General features: G+C 42.2%; 1 protein-coding gene across 2 annotated transcripts in view; it reads right to left on the bottom strand.

Annotated features, from left to right (window-relative positions):
- The window catches only part of Ppp2r5e (protein phosphatase 2 regulatory subunit B'epsilon), a 148,541-nt gene that overhangs the window by 19,858 nt on the left and 102,257 nt on the right, over positions 1-26,426 (bottom strand). For both annotated transcript variants that reach the window (XM_032907947.1, XM_032907946.1), the window contains exons 4-5: positions 21,361-21,462; positions 13,306-13,398 (exon numbers count right to left, since the gene is read on the bottom strand). In XM_032907947.1, the coding sequence (XP_032763838.1) occupies positions 13,306-13,398; positions 21,361-21,462 (195 nt within the window). The remainder of the gene's footprint in view (positions 1-13,305; positions 13,399-21,360; positions 21,463-26,426) is intronic.

The following is a 26,426-nucleotide window of genomic DNA, read 5'->3' on the forward strand; positions in this document are numbered from 1 at the left end:
GAAGAATAGTAATAAAGACAGCTTCCAGGGAAAGTGATACATATGGACAAACAGACACACACACACACACACACACGAACTGGGACAAGTGTTTACCAGCTTTTGCCACTATGACAAACGACTTATGATAAAGAATGTTGGGTGGTTGTTTTCTTTCCATCTCAAATCTGAAGGCTGATTGTCCAAATGGCATAGCATACATAGCTCACAGCAAGGGCTACCCTAGACCACACTGATAGGGGGTGATCAATTTTACAACAAGGAAGTGAGTACATTGCAACTCCAACCAGGAACAGAGAGAGAAAGAGAGAGACCGAGAGAGATTAGTGTCTTATAAGCCCTACCAAGAGTATGCCCCAAATGCCTTAGGGACCACCCACTCATCTCCACATCTTAAAAGTTCCTCATCATTTCTCCGAACTATCACCTTGACTACCAACTGTCCAAATACAAAAGACTGTTGGTGAGGGGCAGGTTGGTGGGTTAAGGGGTTGTCACTAAATCACACCCAAACTAGTACAATGTTCCCAAGGAATATGGACGGAGTGGCAAGGCAACAACAACCTGACAGATGACACTTAGCAATAACTGTCACATCTCTGCCCATTTAGCCAGAAAATAAACAAGTATGTACTGAGGTCTTTCCTCATGCCATAGATGTCCTTGCGCTGGGCACACAGAGTGCTAGACAAACTTCCAGCTAACTATGGGACGCAACCAGCAAGTTAACAATTTACTTGCACAGGTAAGCATTCTACTTAGAAAAAAAAAGGCATGTGGCTGTAACAGGCCAGAAAGGAGAAGGAGGGGATGTGTGCTTTGGACCCACTCATTATCTGTCTCTATGCAAGAGACACTCAAAATTACACAAGACATCTCACCCATCTACCGCCCTCCAGTCCTTGTTTATGGAAATAGTTAACCATTTGAAGTTCTATTTTTAATTGGGTCTCTACTTTAAGTGAAAGCTTAATGAATAATGTGCAACTAACATAAGAAGAGGCTCGTGGGGGTGGAATGTTAGCGAAATCTGAACCAACCGTGCTTCTTTATTGCTAATCTGAAGTTTAACAACTATACAATTAAACAAAGATCATTTAACTAAATATTTCATTAGGTTTTCAAAAAACAAACAAACAAAAGAAGAAAAAAGCTGTCTAGTGAGGACCTTTGCAGACCTGCTAAATGCACCGTGCTCTGCGACAAAGAAAGACGAGCTTCCATACTCAGCTGCGCCCTGCTGGCCTGTACAACACAGTTCTGACAACATTATGTGGGGCTATGGCATATAGGATAAAGGGGAAGAGCAAGATGACTTCTGATTTCCACAACACCCTTCTCCACATCCACAGATCATGTCATCCACCATACCACAAGCAACTTGTCAAAGAAAACCTGGGATTTCCAAATTGACTATGTAGCAAAAATAGATACTTAAGATGATGAATCAACAAAAAAAAAAAAAAAAAAAAAAAAAAAAAAAAAAAAGCCTCCCTGAGTTTAGCAGAGGTAAACTGTGTTAGGATTTAGAATGAAAATATAAGCACCCGCCATGCCCTCCCACCTCACCCCCCCCACACACACACACCTTACCTACCATACCCCCAACCCTCAGCAAAGGGGCCTGGAGAACAGAGCAGACTGTCAGACTTGTGTGGGTTTCCCAACTTGGAAAATGGACAAAAGTAGCAACCTCAGTTTCCTCTAGCTCCTTCTGCTAAGGGATTTCCCATCCTCCCAGCAGGGAGACATGCTAACAAGTTCCCACCAGAGAAGCCTCAGAGGCTTAAGAATGAAGGCATGAGCTAGATTTGATGGCCCAGGAATGAGAAGCACCCCCCAGAGCAGCTTCTGAGTTTGTAGTTGTCAATACCCTTTGTACCCCTGGGCGTTTCAGTGTTCTAAAGAGTTACGCTCTAAGCCTAGAGAACATGACAAGTGTCCAGTCTCGATATCAAATACACTAAACGGAGAATTACTGAAGTAATAGGATTAACCAAAACCCTGCATACTTCAGTGAGGTCTTAGCCAGTACTCTTCTCTAAGCTCCCAGCTTGGGGGGTAAGGCAGAAGATCAGGAGGTCTTCTTTAAGGATCCTGGATCCTGAGGAAAGACCTATAGGCATAATAGTATCTAGGGGTTCTCAGTAGGCTGGCAAGTTCCTGCTCAATTATCCTCCTGTGAGCCACCCCCGCAGAGTGCCACAGCTGCGAACATAACTCGTGCACATGCCCTGCACCCACAGCACGGTCTTGGTGGAGGAGCAGGTAATGACAGTTACTATGAAGAACCAGCAGATAGCCTACCAAATGAGCAACTCTGAAGAAAAAAGAACAACGTAAGGAGCAGGGAAAACTTGCAAAAAAAAAAAAAAGCTGAACATTCTCAGAGCTCCGCCTGTATTAAGTTCCTGAAACAATCAAGGAGAATGCCATACAACATTTAAAAAAAAAAAAATGTTTTTGGAGTCAAAATGAGAAGAAAGTACACATCGTAAGCATGACCATAACAGTAAGTGGCAAAACCAGCACCTTGCCAGTCAGCAGGGGCACGTGAAGAAGAGAGCAGCTGACGGCAGGTCCAGAAGCAGAGCAGAGACTAGGAGGCAACCAACCAACCAACCAGAAAGACTCGAGGACAGGAAAACAACCTGAAAAGCCAAACTATGTGAGAAGGAACTCAGTGCAATTTTCCCGAGGCACTGTGAGGTGGGGAGGGCATGCGGTCCTCTACAGACACAGCTCAGGCACATGAAATGAAGGTCTCAAACGCTTCTAGATCTCTAGAACAGACAGCAAACAAGCTCTGTGCATTTTCTCAATACCAACCCTGGAAGCCATAAGTCAATGAAGCAGATCCTTAACAATCAGGATAGATTACCAAAACGATGTATGTGAGTACTTAATGTACGTGTGAAATGTATGTAAATAGTAAAAACTGTTATCAGACAAGTCATCTCCAAGAGTTCACATCTCATTCATGCTTTGCTAGGAAACATCAAGAGGTGAAGTGTAGCAAATGGGAGGAAGTTAAGTGAACAAATGCATGTCCCCAAAGAAAGGCAAAAGGAGCTCTCAGAATGAGGCTGTGTGCAGAGCTGGGAAAGCAACCAGCACAGATCACAATAGGATGAACAGGGCTTCATGGACTCCAAAGACAAAAGGACAAAACAGGCTGGCATGTGTGTGTGTGTGCCTATGTGCATGCATGCGTGTGTCCATCCTTGAAGAATTAAGGGAGGAACAATTGACCAAAAGAGGAAAGAGCCAGGTGAGACATCCAGCAATTGTTAACTTTAGGATTACAAAAGCCCCGTGCCGGAAGAGGGAGACAGTTCTCTCAGAGGGGAGCAACTGTGCTTTGCTGGAAGGCCACATGTCCAAGAATATGTATGTGGGCAGCACAAATTGGTCTTCATCAGTTAAAAGGTGTGGCAGGGAGCTGGAGAAATGGCTTAGTGGTTAAGGCCCTGGACGGCTCTAGAGGACACAAGTTTGATCCTAGCATCCATTTCAGGCATCTCAGGTCCTCTACAGTCTGTGCATGTGCCCACAAACATAGTCACATACTTATACAAATACACATAAAGAAATAGTAAAATAAATCTGTATTTTAAAATTATTTTAAATATTTTTAGAAGAATACAAAGTTGCATGGGTGGGGAAGGGATCTGCAAGGAAATAGGGTAGGAAAATGATCAAAGCACAAACAAAATTCTCAGCAAACTACTAACATTTTAAAAAAGAAACACAAGCTGGTTGTGATGGTGCAGGCCTTTGATCCCAGCATTCAGGAGGCAGAGACAGGAGGATCTACATAGTGGGTTCCATAATGACATCTATCTAAAGAAAAAGTTAACCTCACCCTAAAACAAACACAATAATAAAGGAAAGGCAGCTAACACAACCTGGAGTGTGAACATGACCACACACAGTCATATAAACACAAACAATGTGCCTTGAATTAATTATACTTTACGTCACAGCTAGAGTGGACCCGGAGAGGAAAGACTATATACTTCTCCATATAAAGCAGCATTTTTGAGAACAGCATAAATTTTCAAGAAATCTAAGTGTAATGGTACTTAGTTTAGAATTCCAGCACTTGGGAGGTAAAGATAAGAAGATCCAAGTTCAAGGGAAAAGATGAAATAGGGTGGGGTGGTTGTTGTGATAAGTTATTTGCAGGCAAGATGGCTCAGTGGGTAGAGATGTTTGCTGCCAAGCCTAAACTCCTGAATCCAATCCCCAGGATCTATCTAGCAGGAAGGAGAGAACTGATTCCTGCAGTTATCCTCCACTTGTGAACTACAACTTGTACTACACTTGTGAACATACAAACTGTTTTCTATGCATTATTTTACAAAAGAAATGTTCAAGCAGATAATGAATAAAAAATCGGATGCTGTAAGTGTCTTCATCCAGACTGACACAGCACAACAATCCAAGATCCATGTTTCTGGCTCTGTGGGCAATAGATATACTAAAATGAAACAATGAGTCCTTCGGAAGTCCCTGGACCATATGATGCACACAGGACCAGCAAGTGTCACTCAGCTAGCTCTACCGGCAAGCCAAGGTCAGCTTCTATCACTGTCAATTCTTTTTATATAGCCTCCAAACATCCTGTGTCCCCCATGGCCTTGTCTCAGCACGTGTGTCTGCCTCAGCTGACATCACTCTGCCCATCAGCTGGAGTCCACAGAAGGAGCAAGGAACTGAGGCATATCACCAGAAGGTTTTTGGTGTGTTTCTCTGTAGAGAGTCCTGACAAATACATGCCTGCAGTTAACAGATAATCCTTCAACACGTGTCCTTTCACGTGCTTACATTAGCAGACCATCCTTTCTCCTGTGTCTGCTTCAGCTAAACGCTCCTTCATATGTTTGCCCCAACAAAACAACATCCAACTACCTTTCCAAAGGACCCTTAAGTTTCCACTTCAAGTGAGGGTTCTGGGAACCATCAGGCTTAATAGCAAACCTCACTGGCCCGTTAGGGAGGTCTGGAGTTAAGTGCTGGACTAAAGATGAGGAGGAAATGAGGTGTTCTGTTAGCTGGTGAGGCTAACACCCCAGATAAAAATAAATTCTCTAGTTTTATTTGCTGTAGCCTCTGGGAGAGAAATGTAAATAATCTGAGACATTCAGGGAACTTGTTTGGAAAATATCTTTGTGTTAGAGTAGGGATTCAAAGTCTCATGGACCTTACCTCAGACAAGAAGCTAAAAGTCATTCACGGCTTGGTTTGGGCCATGTCCAGTTTTATCTTGAGGCTTTAAATACATCGCATCAAGCGATCACTTTTGAGGTCAAACTTAATGATTTGTATAATTTGCATAATAATTATGCTACTTTGGTCTAAATATAACTGCAAACATGAAGTACAAATTACTAATAGCTATCTCCAGCAGCAGGTATGTTATAGGGATTCTTGACTTGCGTCTCTTAGCAACCACTGACTGTTTCGGGTTTAGAGAGCGGGTGAAGGCAATCTTTAGAAACATGCTGCTGAAGAGCCACAGTGATTCACCCAAAGAAACAATCCAAGGTTGGCAACCAGCCTGTTTCCAAAAGGAGGGACAGGGACGGCAGTCAGAAGAAACCATTTTCCAAGACCCTTTAAGCAAATGAAACTGATCTTTACTGATAACAAATGTTCCATGAGCTGAGGCAGGCCTGCAGGTTACATAAAAGCTACACTGCCACATATTTGGTACTCTACATAGTAGCCATCTTTGACAAAGATTAGATGACTACATTTTAAAAATGTTAGAGGTTCTGTAAATCTCAACTTCATAAAAATCACCATGTTGCTCAAGTAGGGCAGTCAGAATTTTCCTGGATGAGTAACAAGGCCCTTCAAATGGAAACACTCAAAAACTCTGGAACAAACCCCAACAAGACAGGCTGTTCTGTCTGGAAATCCATTCACAATCCAGATCTCCAGCTTCTCTTTAAAGGCCCTAGGAGCCCAGACACGTGGCTTGCTCACTGACTGGCCTAGATGATGCAGGCTAGCAGGAATGGACAGAACAGAAGAGTTAAGCACACTCTGCCATCGCATCCACACTGCCTCTGTGTCGCCTGTCTTCTGTACACATCTAAGCATCCATTCCCGCTCCAAACACACATTCAAATACAACACTGGTCAGAAGAAATCAGTTGGCAAAGTGGAACTGGTAAAGAATTTAGAGATACAGGAAACTACACATGACATCTTAAAAAAGAAAAAGATGAGCCACCTAAGGGTATCCAAGAAATTTAGAGTAAAGACAGATGTCGAATAATTATAAGATACTTGGCAAATATAGCAGGATAATAATGGATAACTTCACAACCTGAAGCCATAAAAGGAAATAATGTAAAATGCTACCAAACAAAGGCTGATCTCCAGTGGAAACAGTGGTAGAGGACAGCAGATAAGCACAGTGTGCTGGGTCTTGTGGGGAGCTTCACCCATTACATCCTGACATCACAAGAGACCTGCTGACGTACTGTGGGTATCTGACATCTACTTCCAGATGAAGAAAGTGGCGGACAGTGAGTGCAGTAGTGTGACTTGCCCAAGGTCATACAGTGAAAACTAGCAGAGCTGGGCTTGGTGGCATGTGCATGCATTTTCAGCACTCAGGAGGCAAAGTTGGGAGGAGGGTCACAGGGTTGAGGACACCCTGGTCTACCCAGCAAGTCGCAGGTCAGCTAGGGTGACAGAGTGAGACTCTATCCTGAAACAAATAGCAAGTCAGCCTCAACTCAAACCAGCCGCTCCACTCAACCACCTATGCGCTCTGCCTCATGGCAGGGAAGAGGTCAGTGCTGGAAGGCACTGAGACACCACACAATGCGAACTCAGGTTGGAAAGGGGCATGCCCAGGTGCTGAAAGGAGGGAAATACAATGAACAGCAGTCATAAAACGACTATAAAAATATAGTTTCAAGAAAGCTATGTGCAAATAAGATGTGGTTTATGAAAAATGCAAAGAAAATGCAAATGTGTCTGCAGCAGAAACCCCTTTGTTATGGTTGTTATGGCATAGATGGTTCTTTTAAAGGCAGAACTGGGGAGAAGGATCAAAAAACAGGAAAAAGACAATCACATCCTTTCCACAATTTACCAACAATCTGATACATTTCCTTCCTCCCAGAACTGTTCATGCATAATGCTACAGTTTAAACATGCCCCCAAACTCATGTTTTGAACCTTGTTTCCAATCCCACAGAGGTGCAACCATTCGGGAGGTGTTCAGATCACAACAGTACCCATGAATGGAGCCCCACCATGATAAGTGGGTGCCCCATGTGCACCCTGTACCTTGCACCCTTGTGTGAGAACACAGCACCAGAATGCTCAGCAGATGCTAGCACACGGATTCTGGACTGGCTGATCTCTAGATTTGTGAGGAAGGAGTTGCTGCTCTTTAGAAACTGCCCCGTCTCAGGTAAAGCAGTTCCTGCCTGAACCACACACTGCTCTCAGTTTTGCACCATGATCCAAAATAAGTAAAAGGAAAATTTCAGAAATAATTCCAAAGTTTTAAATGGTCATTCTGAGTAGCATAAGAAAGCCTTGGTATATGTCTGCATCCTACCCAAACATGAACCATTGTATCCATGTTGGGTTATTTAGCGGCCATCTTGTGCCCATCGCTGTATCTCGGTACCTGGATACAGGGGTCAGTGCTGCCAGTGGCTTCAAGATCCATGTCTCACATAAAGGAGAGAAGGTCTTTAGAATGAACTAGGACAAAAACACAGACATGCCATTCCCCTCAAACAACAGACACAGACTCAAAAGCTATAATGTGCATGTACCACTTCAAAACAGATCATAGGTGCCACTGTTCTCATTCTTTTTACTAACTAATCAGTGTTTTACTATATGAATGTCTATAATTTCTCCAATCAACTCCTGATGAAGACGTATTAAATTTTTTCTAAGGCTGGAGAGGTGGCTCAGCAGTTAAGAGCACTGGCTGCTCTTCCAGAGGTCCTGAGTTCAATTCCCACCACATGGTAGCTCACAACCATCTGTAATGGGATCTTCTGGTGAGTCTGAAGACACCTATAGTGTACTCATATAAATAAAATAAATAAATCTTTAAAAAACATTAATTGTTTTCTAATTTTGAAATCCTTAACACTGAAGCAGCATTTGGTATCTTTGTAGGCACATTTGGTTATCTTGTGACTGCGGGATGAACCTGAACGAACCACTTACTGCACAGACGCCATGTGGACTTACAAGCACACACCTTCTGATGGGCTTCTGACGGACTCACAGGAGCCCCTCCACCCAAGTCTCTGCTAGAGCCCCTCTCCTGTCACAATACCACAGTTCAAATTAATACAGCCGAATAATTATTTTCTTGCAGTACTGAGAACTATTTCATTATGTAAAGTACTTTATTAGGTATCTTTCTCCCATGAACTATAAAGAGTCTAAATTTAAAAAAAAAAAATACTAGAATTTTAATTAAAAATATACTAGCTGGGCATCATGGTGTATGCCTTTAGTCCCAGCACTCAGGAAGCAGAGGCAGGCAGATCTCTGAGTTAGAGGCAGGCCTGGTCTACAGAGTGAGTTCCAAAACAACCAAAAACTACACAGAGAAACCCTGTCTCAAAGGAGGGAGAGAAAGAAAAAGAAAAAACAAAAAACCAAAGAACTATACAAACCAATTCAGAGATTATGTAAATATATTTATGATGGCAAATTTACTTTAATCTAGCAATATTTTGCATTCCAACATTCATTCAATGCTCTGTAAAGTTTTACTGTTAAGTTTCACATATATTTAAATTTTTGTTTAAAAACAAGGAATAGTTTAGCGGTAAAACCTATGCTTAGCCAATGTAAGGCCTTGGGTTAAACTCACAGCACTAAGAGTATTCCAAAGGTGAAGATCTTTTCATTAGTATTAGAACCAAACAGACACAGTGAGATGAAAAGGATACGAAAGGAGGAGTATTTAGTAACAATGAGATTCCCAGACAGAACCAGCAAGTGAACTGTACAAGTCACTCCATGAGAAGCCCCCTTGTGACTTAAGAAGACACTGAGTCTCAGAAACACCAACAATAACGTGCTTTATATTGAAGGTAGGAACTCTGTGTATCCGTACTTCCAGACCAACAAAGCAGACCAAGCAACTGCATCTAGGCTGTGTCTCTCATTGTGCCTAAGACTAGCCTGCTAATGCTGCGGTCTACATGGTGTGAATGAGTAAACACAAGCTTAGGAGCCAAATGTGAACACTGTGCTGGTAGCCACACTTCGAGCATGCAGAAGAGTCCTCCTCAGTTCTATAGCACACTACAGCGCAGCTTCCTTCCAACCACTACAGCATGGCAAAGCAGCTCCATTCTTAGTTTGTTTTTGCATTCACTGATGGGAAGAGAGCCAGGAAAAGAAAAAGTAAAGAATTACACTTAGTCACAACAAAAAAACAGGTATAAATCTTATTATGGCTGGAATAAGTTTTAACTTAGTAAGTCTCCAGTTGAAATCACCAAAAATATTTGAGATCATAAAGCATCTACAGAAATTAAGGTTTGCTCAAAGAAAATGTACAATCATGTGAAAAATATGAGTATGAGGACTTTCCACGACCTAAGGTGCAAAGCACAGAAGGGCTAGACACTATCTGAGTATGGGAAAAGTAAGCAAGAACAGGGGAGGGTGGAGAAAAGGCTTGACAGTAATCACAAGTGGGAGGCACAGCAGAGCGAGATGGGTGTGGTCAGGACGGGGTAACAGCAATTATCAGAGGGAGCTCCTTAAGCCCCAAAGGCTTAAATAACACTGAAGTGGCCAGAATCCACAAGATGCCGATAGACTCACTATTGGTACTTCATCTTCTTGTCTAGGAAATAACCCTAGGATGGCTGGCCAAGGCCATAGTTTACAAGCACCTTGGCCAGGATCAAACAGCGCCCTACATGTTTACTATTTTATGCCATATGCCCACCCCAGGAACAGTATTTCAAATCCCATCTCCCCCACTTTACTGGGACAGTCTCTCCTCGTCTTACTTTTCTGTTGCCGTGATAAAATACCATGACCAAAAGCAACTTGTAGGTCAAAGAGTCTGTCCTGGTTCTGGTTTTAAAGGGATGAGTCCATTACAGCAGGGAGAGGTGTGGCCACAAGCGGTAGGCAGGGAAGCAGATGCAGGAAGCTGAAAGAGCCTATTATAAACTACAAGCAAGGACAAACTGAAAATTGGGGAGGTTATACATCTCAAAGCCTGCCCCAGGTAACCTACTTCTCCCAGCAAAGCCACACCTCCCAAAGATCCCCACATTGCTCCACCAACCAGGAACCAAGTGTTCGAATACCAGAGGCTATGGGGGCGTTTCTCCTTTGAACTACCATACTTGAGCCTGTGAAGACCTCCCCAGGGCAGAGGCTGCAGGTGTGTGGCACTTCTTTACATGACAAAGTGACTCAGCTCAAGAATGAGGGGTGTGCTGTGAGCACAGGCGTCTACACAGTCTCTCCGCTCCCGTTATAAACAAAACTGATTTCAGTCATTACTGATGCATGCATCTGCTACAGAGAGGACACTTCTAAAAGTCTGTTACAGGCCCTACCAGTGTGGACAAGCATCACAATTCTAATTAATGACTTAAATGAGGGCAAGTGTGCTTAAAGTCATAACCGGCACAGATGCCAGGCTGTGGATAAAACAGTAACAATAAAGATCCATAAATATCTCCAAAGTGAAGAGAGCTCAAACTCCACAGAATGCCTGGCAAGTTTCACAATTAGACTGTGAGCTATATAACATGGACAAAGACAAAACAAAAAACACCACGGCTTTACAGCAACATGCACAGTCTACTAAAGTCAATCAAGACCAGAAGTTCAACAAAAGCCAGAAAAATCATCCAACCTCAAGAAATGTTATGGAAATGTCCCTTTAAGAAATCAGAGTCACGAACTTGGGCCCGGCAGAATGGCTCCCGCAAAGAAGGGAAGTGAGAAGAAGAAGGGCCATTCTGCCATCAATGAGATGGTGACCTGAGAACACACCATCAACTTTCACAAGCGCATTCATGGAGTGGGCTTCAAGAAGCGTGCTCCTTGGGTGCTCAAAGAAATTCGGAAATTTTCCGTGAAGGAAATGGGGATGTACGCATTGACACCAGGCTCAATGTAGCCGTCTGGGCCAAGGGAATAAGGAATGTTCTGTACCACATCTGAGTAGTCTGTCCAGAGAGTGTAATGAGGATGAGGATTCACCAAACAAGCTCTACACACTGGTAACTTACGTGCCTGTTACCACATTCTAAAATCTACAGACGGTCAGTGTGGATGAGAACTAACTGCTGAATTTAATAAAGTTGCAAAACTGAAAAAGAAAAAAGAAAAAGGAAAGAAAAGAAAAGAAAAGAAAAGAAAAGAAAAGAAAAGAAAAGAAAAGAAAAGAAAAGAAAAATAAGAAAAGAAATCAGAGGGGCTGGAGAGATGGCTCAGTGGCTAAGAGCACTGACTGCTCTTCCAGAGATCCTGAGTTCAGTTCCCAGCAACCACATGGTGGCTCACAGCCATCTGTAATGCGATCTGATGCCCTCTTCTGGTTTCTGAAGACAGCTAGAGTGTACTTACATATAATAAATAAATAAAATCTTTAAAAAAAAAAATCAGTCACACAGGTAATGGAACACCCAGCTGAACTGACCTAATCAAGCTGCAGACACAGTGTTCACAGGAATATTTCATACTTGAAGACAAAAGGCCTTCTACAATCTATAGAAGGATTCAAACTCTACCAAATGAGAAAAGGCTGATAGAATTGAGGACTCAATCCATGATAGAGAAAGCACAAGAACAGCTGCAGGTCAGGTCAAGGCACGGGACACACCAATGCAGTGCCAGTGGATTCGATGTGCACAGCAAACCTCAGTCGCTTGCCTGTGTACTCAGAGAAAGAGGTGTACAAGTACTAAAGACCTCCCCACCCCATTTTTAGAGTGATGAATGACCAACTCTCCTTCCCTGCCCCCACTTGGCATCTCAGAACATCAGGAACACCCATAAAGCCTCTGCTCTCAGCAGCCTGTCTGCTCCTGGTACTCTGTTGGATTGGATTCTATGGTCCTGCTATACTTTGAACAAAACATTGGCTCAATGAGGATATCGTGACTTCTGAATTTAGTCTAATTAGGGCAGGACATGAGCTCACTATGAACGTTAGTGGCTTTTACCCTGTCAAGGCATATGAGACCAGCTCTCTGCCATAATCAGGTTTTTCTTAAGTCCTGCTTATATGAACACCTCAGTGGGAGGTAGGTATTTTCTTCCCTACATGAGGCAACCCATATGTCAACCAAAGGAGCAGCAGTCCATACAGCACTCTCCACGCCACTCCAGTATTCACTGTACATTATATCACAGTGCATACATGAATACTGTACACTGTATACTACAGTGCCTGGTGTACACATGAGTAAATACAACAGGAACAAGGAGGTGCTCGTTAAAATTCCGTTTCAGCAATCTATCCCAAATCTCAGGCAGAAAGGAAGATGTAGTGACACTTCAAGATGTAAGATGAGAAAGCAGGAAAACAGGTTCTCTAGGCTGCCCCAAACGGACAGGCTAGAATTAATCCCTGCAAGAAAATGGTAAAGTGTTAAGTTGAGCCATTTCCCAGCAGAGACAGTTACAGTCCTCACACTTGGATGACCTGTGCCCTGCACCCACGAGCACGCCTGCTCATTTGTAATAGGTAGAACTGAAGAGCTTTAAGAAACCTTTCCTAGACAGTGAGGTTTAAAGCAACACAAAGATGCACACACTGGGCCTGAAAGACGGCTTAGTAGTAAGGCACTTGTCACCAAACATGATGAACTGAGTTCAAATCACAGAACCCACAAGGCAAAGAGAGAGAGGACTCCAGAGGAGCTGTCCTTTGACCTCTCCACTAGAGTTGTGACATGTACACGACCATACAAATACATATACACACAAAATAAACAAATAAAATCATTTTTAAAGGTTTGTACACACTAGTCATTAAATTCTCCTATAATTAAACTTTTAAAAAAGAAAACTTAGAAAGATTTAGGAATGGGCACTCCTAATGTTTAGCATGGTACTAAATTCTACCACAAATAATTTTTAAGATATTGTTACTTTTAATGGGCAATAACAGAAACTACTCATGCAAACATATTTATTGAGGAGGCCATACAATCTCACGTGCAAGATTTCTGTTGTTTTAAACAATTTCCAAGAAAATGAGATAAAGAGTTAGTAAGTAAGTTATATGTATACAATTACCAAAAAATTGCTTACCTGTAATACAAATTTCTGATCTATGTATTTTTTGGCAATGCTGGGTTGGAATTCTTGGCTTTCCAAAAATCGTATGAAAAATTCATATACAAGCTGCAACAAAAAGATTATAGTTAACTTCAAATTCTAATTCATTAGAATATTGAAAACCATGGAAGCACATTTCACTAAACCTGATAGGGTTTAGGACACAATGGTTAGTTGTCCTATCAGGCCAGGAACACTGCTGGCCTTTCTTGTGACCACGGTCACTGTTAAAATTTTAACTTTTAAAACTAAATGCAAGAAATATTGCTAGACAAAGCAAATAAAAATCTATATTCTTGCCATTTATAGGAAACCTCACTGTTAAAATTCATCCCCCCCTCCCTCTCCCCACCGTGTTTGTGTGTGTGTGTGTGCGTGTGTGTGTAAGTGGGTAGCTCAGGGGTAGCTCTTTCCTTTCACCATATGGTCCTGGGACTAGAACTCAGGTCACCTCGATGGTGAGTGCGCCCTGACCTGCTGGGCCTACTGTTAACATTTCATGTCCACCCCCTCCCTCTGAAACAGACACCTATAGTATATATAAATATCTGCATATCTTGATGCTTTTGCCATTCAAACAATACATTATGAATCTGTGTCAACCATCATTTTTCGTAAATGAACAATTACTCATAATTTATACTGAATTCAATTCATAATTAAGCAATCTCCTATGCAGATATTTAAGTAGTTTCTATAGTATTTCTCTAGCAAAGAGCTCTACAATTCATATCATACAGAACACACAATTTTTCAAATACTTCACAAGTAAATATTTTAAAGGGAGGCTTATCAAACCAAAAGATTCCCAAACACTCTGGACACATAACTACTGCCAGATTTTCTTTAAGAAAGTGTGTTGCCAGGGACTGGAGAGATGGCTCAGTGGTTAAGAGCACTGACTGCTCTTCCAGAGGTCCTGAGTTCAATTCCCAGCAACCACATGGTGGCTCACAACCATCTGTAATAGAATCTGATGCCCTCTTCTGAAGACAGCTACAGTGTACTCACATACATAAAATAAGTAAATCTTTAAAAGAAAAAAAGTGTGTTATCAGCTCACAGTCTTCTAAGTACTATAGCTGTGAGATACAATATTCTCTTTTGGAAGCAGAGTCTCACAGACAGAATCACTCTCAACTGCTCAGATAAACAGTGCAGGATTCATGTTTATTCTCTTTTTTTTTTGCACCATAAATCTACGTTACAGACCACATCAAACTACAAAGCAGCATTACTGAAGTAAAACTCTTCAGAGAGGAAACCTGGGCTCAAACCCAGCTCTGTTCCTTTCTGACTGTATAAGTCTAAGGACATTCATTTTCTGAATTCTTTCTTTCATTTTGCAATGGAAATAATAATGAGATTAAATGTAACATTACACACAAAGTTCAGTGACAAACATAATCACCGTCATCTGCCTAAAACAACATTTGTGGGTTTTTCCTATACATTTAAAATTAGAAAACACACCCAAAAGCATTAATTTCATATATGTGTGTGAATATTTAACTTATCTGATTTATATATATTTATAAGGAAAGGCTGGGAAATTTTAAAATATGTATCATTTCATTTTATAATAAAATGTATTACATGTTAACATAAACACATATATTTAGAACAATTATTATAAAGAAAGGAACTGAAATAAGCATGCTGGCACATGAAATCCCAGCACTGAGGCTGTTAACTTGGGGAAATAAGATAACACAGAATCATGTTGTTTATATTTTGGGTAACACTCTTTAATACCCAGTATAGCAGAAACAGATTTATAACCATTTCACTATTCAAATTTATTGCTATTGTTAAAGTACATTTTTAAAAAAAATCAAGGTTGGAGGGGAAAGTATTTTAGAGTCATCTTACAGAACTTTATTCTTCTTTAATACAAACATCAAAATCTGTTCTTTCTGAACAAGAGCTGCGATGCAACTTGGAAGTTAGAGTACATGAGAAAGAGAACTGGAGCTTAGAGCCAAGGACTCAGGTCAGGATAGATGGGCACAGCAGCTACCTAGAGCGCCAACCTCAGAAGGCAGAGATGGGGACATCCTGGGAGCAGGCTGGCTAGCCAGGCAGGGTGGACCATTGAGCTCTGTTTGACTGAGGGACCCTGCTTCAAAGGATAAGGTTGAAGAACAATGAAGGATGATACCAATTTCAGCCTCTGGACTCCTGTACTTGGATATACTTATGTTCATACATATGTACATATATATGTATGTACACATACACAGAGAGAGGGGGGGTGGGGAGGGAGGAAGGGAGGGAGAGGGAAAGGGAAAGGGAGAGAGAAAGAGAGAGGGGGGGAGGGGGAGGGAGGGGAGAGAGGGAGAGAGGGAGAGAGAAGGGAGAGGGGAGAGAGGGAGAGAGGGAGAGAGGGAGAGAGAACGAGAACATAAAAAGTAAAAAATAGAAAAAGCAATGGGTTGTTAATACAGAATCTGAAATGATGCCTGTGAACTATTCAACTATACCAGTCTGGATGGACCTTGATCATGTGTGCTCTGATATGAGTTATTTTCCAGTTGGGAAATATTGGCTCACTAACTCTGACAGAGTTTTCAAATATTGACACATTCCATTTCACAATATCTTTTCTTTTAATCACATTTTTATTTCTCCCAAGAACAGTCTAGAGCTTGGTATTAACAAATACACTAAAAGACAGATGTACACTATAACACAGATACAGACTTTCTAAAGTTGAAATTCTAAGTTATGCTTCTAGTATTTAAATTCTATCTGTAATGAGAAGTGTTAACAACTTACCTTTATTGTTTTAGAGAAATAGCTGATAAATACCTAGGTCTTAATAACCAGTTTGTGCTTTGTTAAGCAGCTGGTTCAGTCTGCCACTCTCAGCAATCCCAGCACCTTCCCCAGGGTCACCACAGCACTGCACCATGCAGCAGTACTGTGACTCATGCATACTTCTCATGTCACCATGCAGAGTATTTTAAATGGATGCTCAGGGGTCAGTCACTTGGGATGCTCTTCAAGCGCACTTTAAGTGAAGCAGGCACCTGTAAATTTCAAGTGCCAGCAGGAATGCAATTGAGTGTTGACTAGTCTGACACTTGTCCTTATTTGTGCACATCAACGGCATTTTTAAATACCACTGTTGGATGGAGTAGTAGCACACTCCTTTAATCCTGGGACTTGGGACTGAGAGGCAGGCTGATCTCTGTGAGTTCCAGGCCAGCCTGGTCTACACAGGAGTTCCAGGAAAACCAGAGCTACATAGTGAGATCTTGTCTCAAAAAACCAAAACCAGCGTCAGAGGCCTACCATTTTTATAATGAACAGTACAAATCTATAATGATTAGTCAACACAGGGACAAGGGCACATACCATAGAACTACGATAAAAAGTCACAGTAGGGGCCAGTGCAATGGCTTAGCGCGTAAGTGCTTGCTACCAATCCAAATGAGCTAAATTCAATTCCCGGAGAGAAGCAACTCCCAAAAGCTGTCTTCTGACCCACACACTCACACTCACACACACACATATAAATGTAATAAAAAACTTTTATTAAAAAATGTGTTGGGGTTGGGGATTTAGCTCAGTGGTAGAGCGCTTGCCTAGCAAGCGCAAGGCCCTGGATTCGGTCCTCAGCTCCGGGGGGGAAAAAAAAAATGTGTTAGCCTTGTACACCACTAAACTGATGGACCTCTAAGGATCCAGAAATACAACTAACAAATATTCCTATAGAGGCTTCAGACTAACGCTTTAATTTAGTATTCCTGTTAGCATTTTTTAGTATGTATTTAATGTGTGTATGTGAGTGGAAGGGACCTTGGGGACTAGTTCTCTCTGTTCGCCATATTGGTTCCAGGATGAAGCTTGGTTGTGGCTGTGCCCGCTGAACTCCCTCCCTGTCCCTCCCTCATTAGCACTTGATATCTGTATAAAGCTGCTGTGCCTGTAATCCCAGCTATGCAGGAAGCTGTGGCAGGTCTAGGAGTTGTAGATGTGCTCTGGGGGGACGCAGAGATACCTCATATCAAAATGGGGAGTGGTGGGGGAGACAACTCACAAAACTACATGGGATTTTAATCTCCTCTTAAATACTTTCTAAATTCAAGGGAAAAGTCTTCCCCAGTGACCTGTGAGGGTTCACATCATAATATGCTTAAATCTTCACCCCTCACACTGTTCTCTTTCAACATACTTGTTTTTCAACTCTTGTAAGAATTCCACACTTATTTAAATGACCCCTTGTCCTGAATTCCACACTTATTTACATGACTTGTTCTGAATTCTACACAAGGTAAAAAAGATCCATCTCCCAGGCCTGACTCAGCCAACAGGCTTTCTACCTGGACTAACAATTTGATTTCTCTATTCTGGTCCCATGAAAGCAGTTGTACCATAAAGTAAATTGGTAGAAACCCTTCAGACACATTTAGAAATAAGCACAAAGTTGTTCTGCACTTAAGAAACAAAATGACCTTGGAATAAAAAAGCCTCCCTTGAGTTTTTAAAGGGAAAACTGGGGTGGGAAAATAAATCACTACTTGAGGTCTCGTAAGGAAGGTCTTTGAACAAAAACCTAACATTCCTGGCTTCCAGTCTCGCTGTAAGGCACTGAAAGCAATCCTTAATTGTAAACAGAAAAATTGCAAAACACATTCTACTGGAAAGGCAGATCTAATCTCTGAAAACCCATAAACAATAACCATGGCAACTGTGTCATACCAGCTTAAAATACACCAACAGAAGCACTTAAAAAAATGAAATAGACCTTTCTTTATAAATAGACCTCTGATATTTTTTATCAAATACCTTGTGAACTTAATATTCTGCTGTGTATTTCTAAGTATTTCCAAAGATCCATACATAGATAGAAAAGACAGACAGCTTAGTAAATTCAGTGTCGGCCACAAATTTAAAACCAAGTTTTGCAGAATAGTCAGCTAGCTAGATAGTAAGAATGGCCAACTACACACTAACCAATCTTGTGATTCTCTTCTTCTCTACTTTCTCCAACGGCCACATTTTGCTTTCTTTAAAATGTGGTCCAGAAGCAGCAGCACATTGTGAATTACAGAACTCACAAGGTAAAGGAGGTGACTCCACACTACGTTTTGGTCGGAAAAAGACGCAGTTGGTATCACAATTACACGGCTAAGTAAATGTTAGATGGGCAGAGTGGTGCCCAGCTCTTGCACTCAGGAAGCAGAGGCAGAATGGCCAACCAGAAGACAGCCTGGGCTGCAACTGGGAGCTTAAGACTAGCTCAAACATCACGTGGAGACTCTATCTCAGAAAGGAGGGTGGAGGAATGGAGGCAGAAATGGAGGCCAAGCACTGCCAGCTCCCATGTACCCAACCCTTAGGTTCATCCCTAGAACTTCAAGAACAAGGAAAATATTGAATTTAGTGATATGTGATCATGACATCAATTATCACAAAGATAAAGTTTTCATTTCTTGTTTTGTGTGTATGATACATATATTGTAAGGGTTGTACATGGAAGTAAAAGAGTCATTTCTCTGCTTCCACCGTGAGTTCCAGGGAACAAACTTGGATTTTAGGCAGGCGCAGCAAGCGCTTTTACACTGAGCCATCCTTCCTCTCTGAAGAGATTTCTTAAGCACTCTGAATGATCTTGTCAGTTGAAGCCACATTCTTGAAAACGAGAAAGTGACTAGTGAGTGCAGTGAGGCTACCCATAGGAAACCAAGGACTCTTGTTAAAAGTCTGGAGCCTGCACTAGGAAGCCCACACAGCAGGTGAGAATGGAGCTAAGCAAGCAAGAGCTCTCCTGGGAGGGGGAGGATGTGAGTTTCACCTCAGACTTTTTGCTTTTTGTTGTTTTATCTATTTAGACAGGATCTCACTTAGGCTTAGGTGGTCCTGAACATATTTCACAGCTGAGGATGACCTTGAACCCCTGGTTGCCCGGCCTCTCTCTGCCAAGAGCTGGGACGGCAGGCATGTCACCATGTCTGCTGTTTCTGTGATTGTTAAAAGTAAGTTTTCTTCACTTGATCCAACCTTAGTCAGACATATTCCCCTAAGAGCTAAAATCGGACCAGAAGGGCTATAGGCTGGAACAAGATGTCAGCACGCATAAAGCTTGCCCATTTTATACACATTTCTGACTTTGTATCTAAAAGGGCAAACGTCTCCTATCACCAGCCTCACTGCAGCTGTGGCTTCCGAGGAGCCAGCCGCTAATATTCCCACCGTAAGGGGGGTGGGGGGGCGCTAGGATGCAGCCCTCACATTAGTGCAATAGCTTAGGAAACTAATTTAACCTTCTATTTCCTATCATTATGTACACTTTTAACTGCAGGTTCTTTAGAATGACGTCTTAACAATTTTTTAAGTTCAGGAAGGTAAATTGAAATATTAAGTCTTTGCTGAATTTTAGTGGGACTTCAAGTGAGTGTAGAAAATGCTCTGCAGATGATGAGAATGGCCTGACTCTTCACTGGGATGCACACCTCGAGATGGAGGGCATTCTCAGACGAACACTTTTTTAAAAATTTTATTTTCTCTCAGACAAAATTTCAATCCAATTGGCTAGTATCAAGCATTACAAATAAGACACATTTCCTTATTACCCAGTAAATAACCCCTGACCCATGCTCATGCAAGCAACCCTGATTCAACTTAGCAGGTTTAAAAATCAAGCCAGGTATGGTGGCACACGCCATAATCAGCAGAGCCCGGTAGATCTCTGGGATACATACACAGTAAGAATCTATTTCCAAAACTGAAAAGAAACTGAAGAAAAAAAAAAATCAGAGTAGGATGCAGCCCTGCTGAAGTCTCCATGACAGAAAGAGAGGTGACAGACTAGGGAAGGGAAATGACAAAAGTTTGCTATGCTCATACAAGAAGTCATTTAAAAAAAAGAATAAAATATAACAAGATTTCCACCATTCAAAGGGGTTTTGATCTGTTTGTTTTTGAATTTTGTATCATCCAGAAAATACATATGAGAAAGACAGTAGAGGCCTACAAATCTCTTACATATAACTCACCAGATGATGAAGAGCCAGCTAACCTAAGAGACCAAACAGTATTAAAACTAACGTAACTTGCCCAACCTTGGTCCTCTAAGAGGATCACACAGGACCACAAGCCTGAGGACAGGGTGTGGAAAATAGCCCTGGAAAGAGCCCTGTAACTACAACGGCAGGCAATGTACCCATAACAACCTATAGGCACTAAAAAAGGATTAGCCATGTAGCAAGTCTACGTAAAAAACTCTAGCATGGGGAAAACATACACGCAGATTCCTGTGAGCCTTTCACAAGCTCAGTGAGTGAGCACCACACACAGGGGCTCCTGTCGGGTGCTGACGGACAGAGCTCAGTCCTTCTCTTCCACCCTCCCTCTCCTTCAGGTTATTTCTCGCTGTCCTCTGAAAACATTCCAACTCAAGGGAAATTGGCTTAGGAGCCCACACATTCAAGCATCTGTCTTCTTCTTTTAAGGAACGTTGGCCTCAAGAAAGGACACAAAAATAAGGAGTTGATACGTAAGTAAACTAAGTAGACGGCCTGGCACTGGTGCCCTGACAGTTTTCTCCACTCTTCCTCTCTCTCACTGCCCTATGGCTTTGACCTGTGCATAAACTAAGGAAACCCACTAAGTGATACTGCAAAGACAGGCATACAAAGTCCCCGGCACCTACTGCTTAAAAAAAAAAAAAGAACCCGAGGTATGTACTCTGTGACCTAATCACATGCAGCTAGCCCAAATATGAAAAGAGCTCTGTTCCTGGTTGAATTTCCAGGGGCAGGATGGTAAAATGGTTCAGTTAAGGGAGTAAGACCTAGGCATTGGACCTGCAATATAGAGACCAAATGGGTCACGGAAAAGTATTGCACTGAAACCCAGTTCCCCTCTTCTGGCATGCTAATTAGCAAGCACAAGAAACACAAAAGCATGCATCGATCTGCCAATATGTATTCTAATTTGGTCTCTTCCTTCCAGGAATCCCCATGCTAACCAGGAAGAGTTAATGGAGTTTCTTTATAACACATGTGAAAAGCCGAGTACCTGTAGGTGGGGCCATGATGCCTCGAGGGTAGGTTCATCTTCTTCTGGGTCGAATTCATTGCTGTCACTAGGAGGGAGAGTTCTGAATATATTGCAAGATACCTAAAAATAAACAAGCAGCAATCAGGTCCAAGTACCTCTGGCCGGTGCTCTGGGGACACAGTGCATTAGGGAATGCCACGGAACTGAAAACAGGGACTTCTTTCCACAGGCTCCGGGCTGGGACCACCTAGAGGCAAATCTGGAAAGCCCAAGGGTGACATCAGGCAGTCTCCCAAGCAGGACTCCTTGTCCTCACTGACACCCTGACCTCACTGACTCAAGCCCTGTGGCTGGCCGGGCGTGTCCCGTCAGAGCCCCACTGGTTTCCATACCCACCAAGTGTGCTTCTAACAAGCCCATTTACACTAATATACACAGAACTACCAATGGCTTGAAAGCACTTCCTTTCCCTGGCTCACTCACAATTCACACATTTATTGTTAAACTCATAATGAAACTTCTGACATTCACACACATTAAAAAAAAAAAAACTGGATCAGGAAAGAAATTTAAGAACCTTCCTAACATCCTTTAAAATCAAGCCTAATCTTGTCCCAGATGGTTTAGGAATTACTGTGGAAGCCCTTGACGAGCTGTATGTATGTCTAAAGCCCCACAACTCACCATTTCTTTGCCATAGGCGATATCTAAATTAGATGCTGACTGTCCAGCTTTAAGACTGGAGACTGTTGAAGAAGGACGAAGAAGACTCAACGGATTTCCTACTATGTATATTACAAGACTGTCATCACAAAACAGCTATTTCTTAAAAGCTGCGAATGCTATTCTGGGCTTCCTTTTTCATTTCCTTGCTAGCTCTTCTGCTCCATACTCACCTAACCTTGTAATCAGACACATCCTCTGACCTGAAGACTCAAACAGGAACAGCAGAGAAATGGATAGAAGGGGACAGAGGAGAGGGACAGAACATCAGAGGCCTCGCAGGACTTTGTACACGGTAGAAAATGATGAGCTACACTGTGCTGCTTTGAGTCTTGTTGTGTTTCACTGTGGAACCTGGGCTGGCTGCAAACTCAGGATCCACCTGCCTGCCTCTGCCTCCAGAGTACTGAGATTAAAGTACTGTGCCTGGCTGCTGTGCTGGTTTGAGAAAGGAAGGAGAAAAGCTTTAGAAGTCCCATGGGGTCAATGTGTTTACAAGTTCTTATTAGTACCTATCCGTGTATACTCTGTTCTAGGCACTGAGAAAATAATAGTGAACAAAGAAAAGCCACCCTTCGTGAAAATTCTATTCTAGTTAAAGCTGCAATGTCCCATTTCCTAGTTATGAACAGTCAACATAGATGCGTAAGCTATGAAAGATGATTGGCTGTTTCTTGAAGTACAACAGGAAGTTGTAATGGATGGCGCACAGGGAAGTCACATGACTTGATTTGTCCTTTTAAATCAGTCCAGCAGTTCCAGAGAATTTAGGTAGAATGATAAGAACAGAGGTGGCTCAGACTAGGGGATGGCAAAGCAAACAGGATGTGTGGTTAAAGGGCATTGAAATGCTAGCTCAGTGGTTAAGCAAACTGACTGCTCTCCCAAAGGTCCCAGGTTCAATTCCCAGTACCCATGTGGTGGCTTACAACTTTCCATTAACTCCAGTACCAGGGGCCCTGACATCGTCTTCTGAACTTCACGGATACCATGCATATACACATAAATACATGCATACACACACACCGCACACATAAAATTAATTAAGTGAATCATTTACAAAGAAACAAACAAAGGATGGTTTCCCAAGATAAAGACTGGGAAGCAAAAGATGTTTTGTTTGCTTGCTTTGGTAGAAAGACTCAGAGGTTCAGCTAAAGATGTACTAAAGGCAACAAGACATATGAAGCTGGACTTGGACTGGACAGATTGGGGTTAGAGACAACTGAGAACTTACATGTGCATGGATACTTAGTGCCAGGGTTTGACTGGATCACTTTGGAAGAGCTGCTGTACACCCCAACATTTGGAAGTGAAGTACATCAAGAAGTGTGCGTTTAAAGCAGGGTAGAAGAATGAACTGGAGGTTGCTATCTCTGAGCTAAAAGAGGAGACAGATGAGAAAGAGGAGGGAATAGCAAGGAATGTTGTACAGAGGCTGAAAAGGATGTCATGTCTACGGCAGCCATCACAACTCCAACGGAGCCCTGGAAACAGAAGGGTTACAAGCACCCAGCAGCTCCAGTGGAACCTGGGCTGTCAGAATCTCCCCAGTGTTCCAGAAAGTCAGCTGACAACATTCTCTATTTTATTTCAAATAACGGGAAATATTAGAAATCTTTTTGCTGTGGGTAATTTTCTCTTCTAGCAATTATGAAATATTGTATCTAAGAAGAAACTAGTCACTTAGAAACTAGTGACTAGCTACCTATTCATCTAGAAGTCTCCTCAGTCAGCCAGCCATACATATCCAATTCACAAGGTCCTTTATCCAATCTGAATTACTGCCAGTGATTAATTTTTTTCAAAATCACATTTTCATCTGACCTACGTCACTTTGCTTGATATGCTTTGGGGAAGCTTTAGAACTTTAGCCAGCACTCATCCGTTGTCACCCGTGACGACTGTCTTTTTCCCTCTCTCTCCACATTTGAGTCAGGAAAGGGTAGAAAACAACTATCTATCTATCTAGACAACTCCTGAGTAGACACTGGAACCTGTATGCTGTCTGGGACACCAACTCTTACAAGGCACTTACTGCTGTAGCCATCTGTTCTCTGATCTGTCTCCCCCCAGTCCCAGAACTAAAAAACTTGAAATACAGATGTATTTCTAAGACCTACAAGGAACTCAACAAGCAGCAGGAGCAGCAGCAACAACAACAACAACAAAAACCTTAGATGTATTTATAAAGTTATGGGATGTGGTTCTACTTTAGCCTAATTGCATTTAAGTTTTCCAGGGGATTTACACACACTCATGGTATCTGGAAGAATATTAATGACTGTGCAGTGTTCAAAGCCTCTGGTTTGGTCAGTTTCATTTTCTGCTACCGCATCAAAAGAACACCACGGGGTATAGTCATGTCTTTGGTGTTTATTAGCTTACGTCTACATCCTCTCCAGAGGAGTCTGACGGTCTGAGTGAGTAGCTCCCCAGCAAAGGGGAAGAGCAGCAATGAGTGACCCAGTTTCTGGCCCAACCTGGAATTCAGTATGTATTAACAAGATGCCATGGACGCCAATCCAAGACAAGGCTGAAAGGGCTCCATAAAGCTGTCATTTGCAACATTCTCCAAAGTATAAAACTGGAGATAAACTTTCTGTTCAATCAATTAGAAACATACATCAATTCCAGGAAATAGTATGAAACTTTAAGTACTGTGGTTATAGGGGAACACTAAAAATTAGGAGGAAGTTCCTAACAAGGTTAGTTGAGTACCTCATGCTGACTGTACCACTGTGGCTCCAAGAACAAAAACAGGTAAAAAGAACACTGTCATCAAAAGAGTCAAAAAGCGAAACCTCAGCTCATAAATGGGTGGGCGAGTTAAATGGTAATAGTTAACTGATAGATAAGTGGACGGATCTAAGTGTATAGTTAAGTGGGGAGTAGAGGCCACTTGATTTATCTGCAATAGTTTATACGTGGGGTCCAATTTGAGGAAAGGGCACAAGATAGCCCCACCCCCAAAATGGTGAAAGTCATAAATCTGCTTCCATTAAAGCACTTGTGATTTTCAGTGCCAGGCTAACAGTCCAGCGGGAGTCTTAGCATGTGTACATAAGTAGATCACAACCACCAGCAACCGCTGGTCATGCTCAACCATGCAGCAGTGCTTACATGGCTAGATGAAAATATACTTACATATTTCCAAAGGTTCAAACAAATCCCTCTATCTTAAGATACATGAGGCACTAGAGGTACTAGTAAGCCCTCTCTTTTATTAATTCAGGACTGAATTAGCAAAAAGATACAATAGAAACTCCCAATGTATATGAGGGGCTTGAAAGATAGTTAAGGGGTTTAGAGCACTTGCTCTTGCAGAGGCCCTGGGTTTGATTCCCAATACCCACATGATGGCTCACAGCCATCCATAACTCTTAATCCACAGGTTCTGACACTCTCTTCTCTGCAAGCATCGGGTATGTATGCAGTACACACATGCATCCAGGGAAAACACATATATAAAATTAGCAAATCATATACTAGGCTTCCTCAGCTATTTTATTTTAACTTAGAGTGGTATTAGAATGAAAGAAAAGTATAAGACAAAGATGTCTTTGAGGATGTCTGACTCACTTTCATCCCTAAGACATAATGACCACTGAATACTGTAATCTGACCAGAGGCTTGAAAGCACTGGCCTGACCTCCAACCTCCAAAGAGTAGCCATAGAGAGAGCAAGGCTAAGGAATAGAAGGAATGAAAGGAAGCACTGTAAAAACCTGTTCAACTCTCTCAAAGGGAGAGAAAGCAGTTAGCAATTCTTATCCAGACTTCCTGTTACAGTACAGAGACCGAGTGGACGGAGCATGGAGGTCCTCAGGGTAACAAGAGTCTAGTTCTTAGGGTTCCTGCCCTGATACCTTCCTCCCCCACCGCCACAGCCACCCCTGGATGAGCGACTCATTCCTTCCCTTTCCTCTAACTTCCCCTGCCTCTTCTGTATTCTCTCATTTTCGAAGCTGTCCCATTTCCCCATTCCCCCTGCCCATCACCTAGCTCTTTCTTGGGTTTGCCCTATCAGTGACACTCCAAGGCACCCACAGGCAATAGCATGCCTGCCTGAATGCCCCACTCCTGCCTCAGATCCTTGGCATCAACCATCTCCAAACCTCTCCACTCAATGCTGCCTTCCTTAAATCCCTTGTTTGTTGCTCAGCTCACACTCTGAGACCCTCAAGGACTCCTTACTGGCTTCCGAATGCCTGGCACCTCATAAACAGGTATAACTGGGCTTGACAAACAGAGACAGGACATGTAGCTAAATCTAAATTGCATAAGACATTTTTAAAGTCAACTCCATGTAATATTTGGGACAATCCTGTTTTAAAAAATTATCTGAAATTCAAATTAAC

This window comes from Rattus rattus, chromosome 7, assembly GCF_011064425.1.
Source record: "Rattus rattus isolate New Zealand chromosome 7, Rrattus_CSIRO_v1, whole genome shotgun sequence".
NCBI lineage: Eukaryota > Metazoa > Chordata > Mammalia > Rodentia > Muridae > Rattus > Rattus rattus.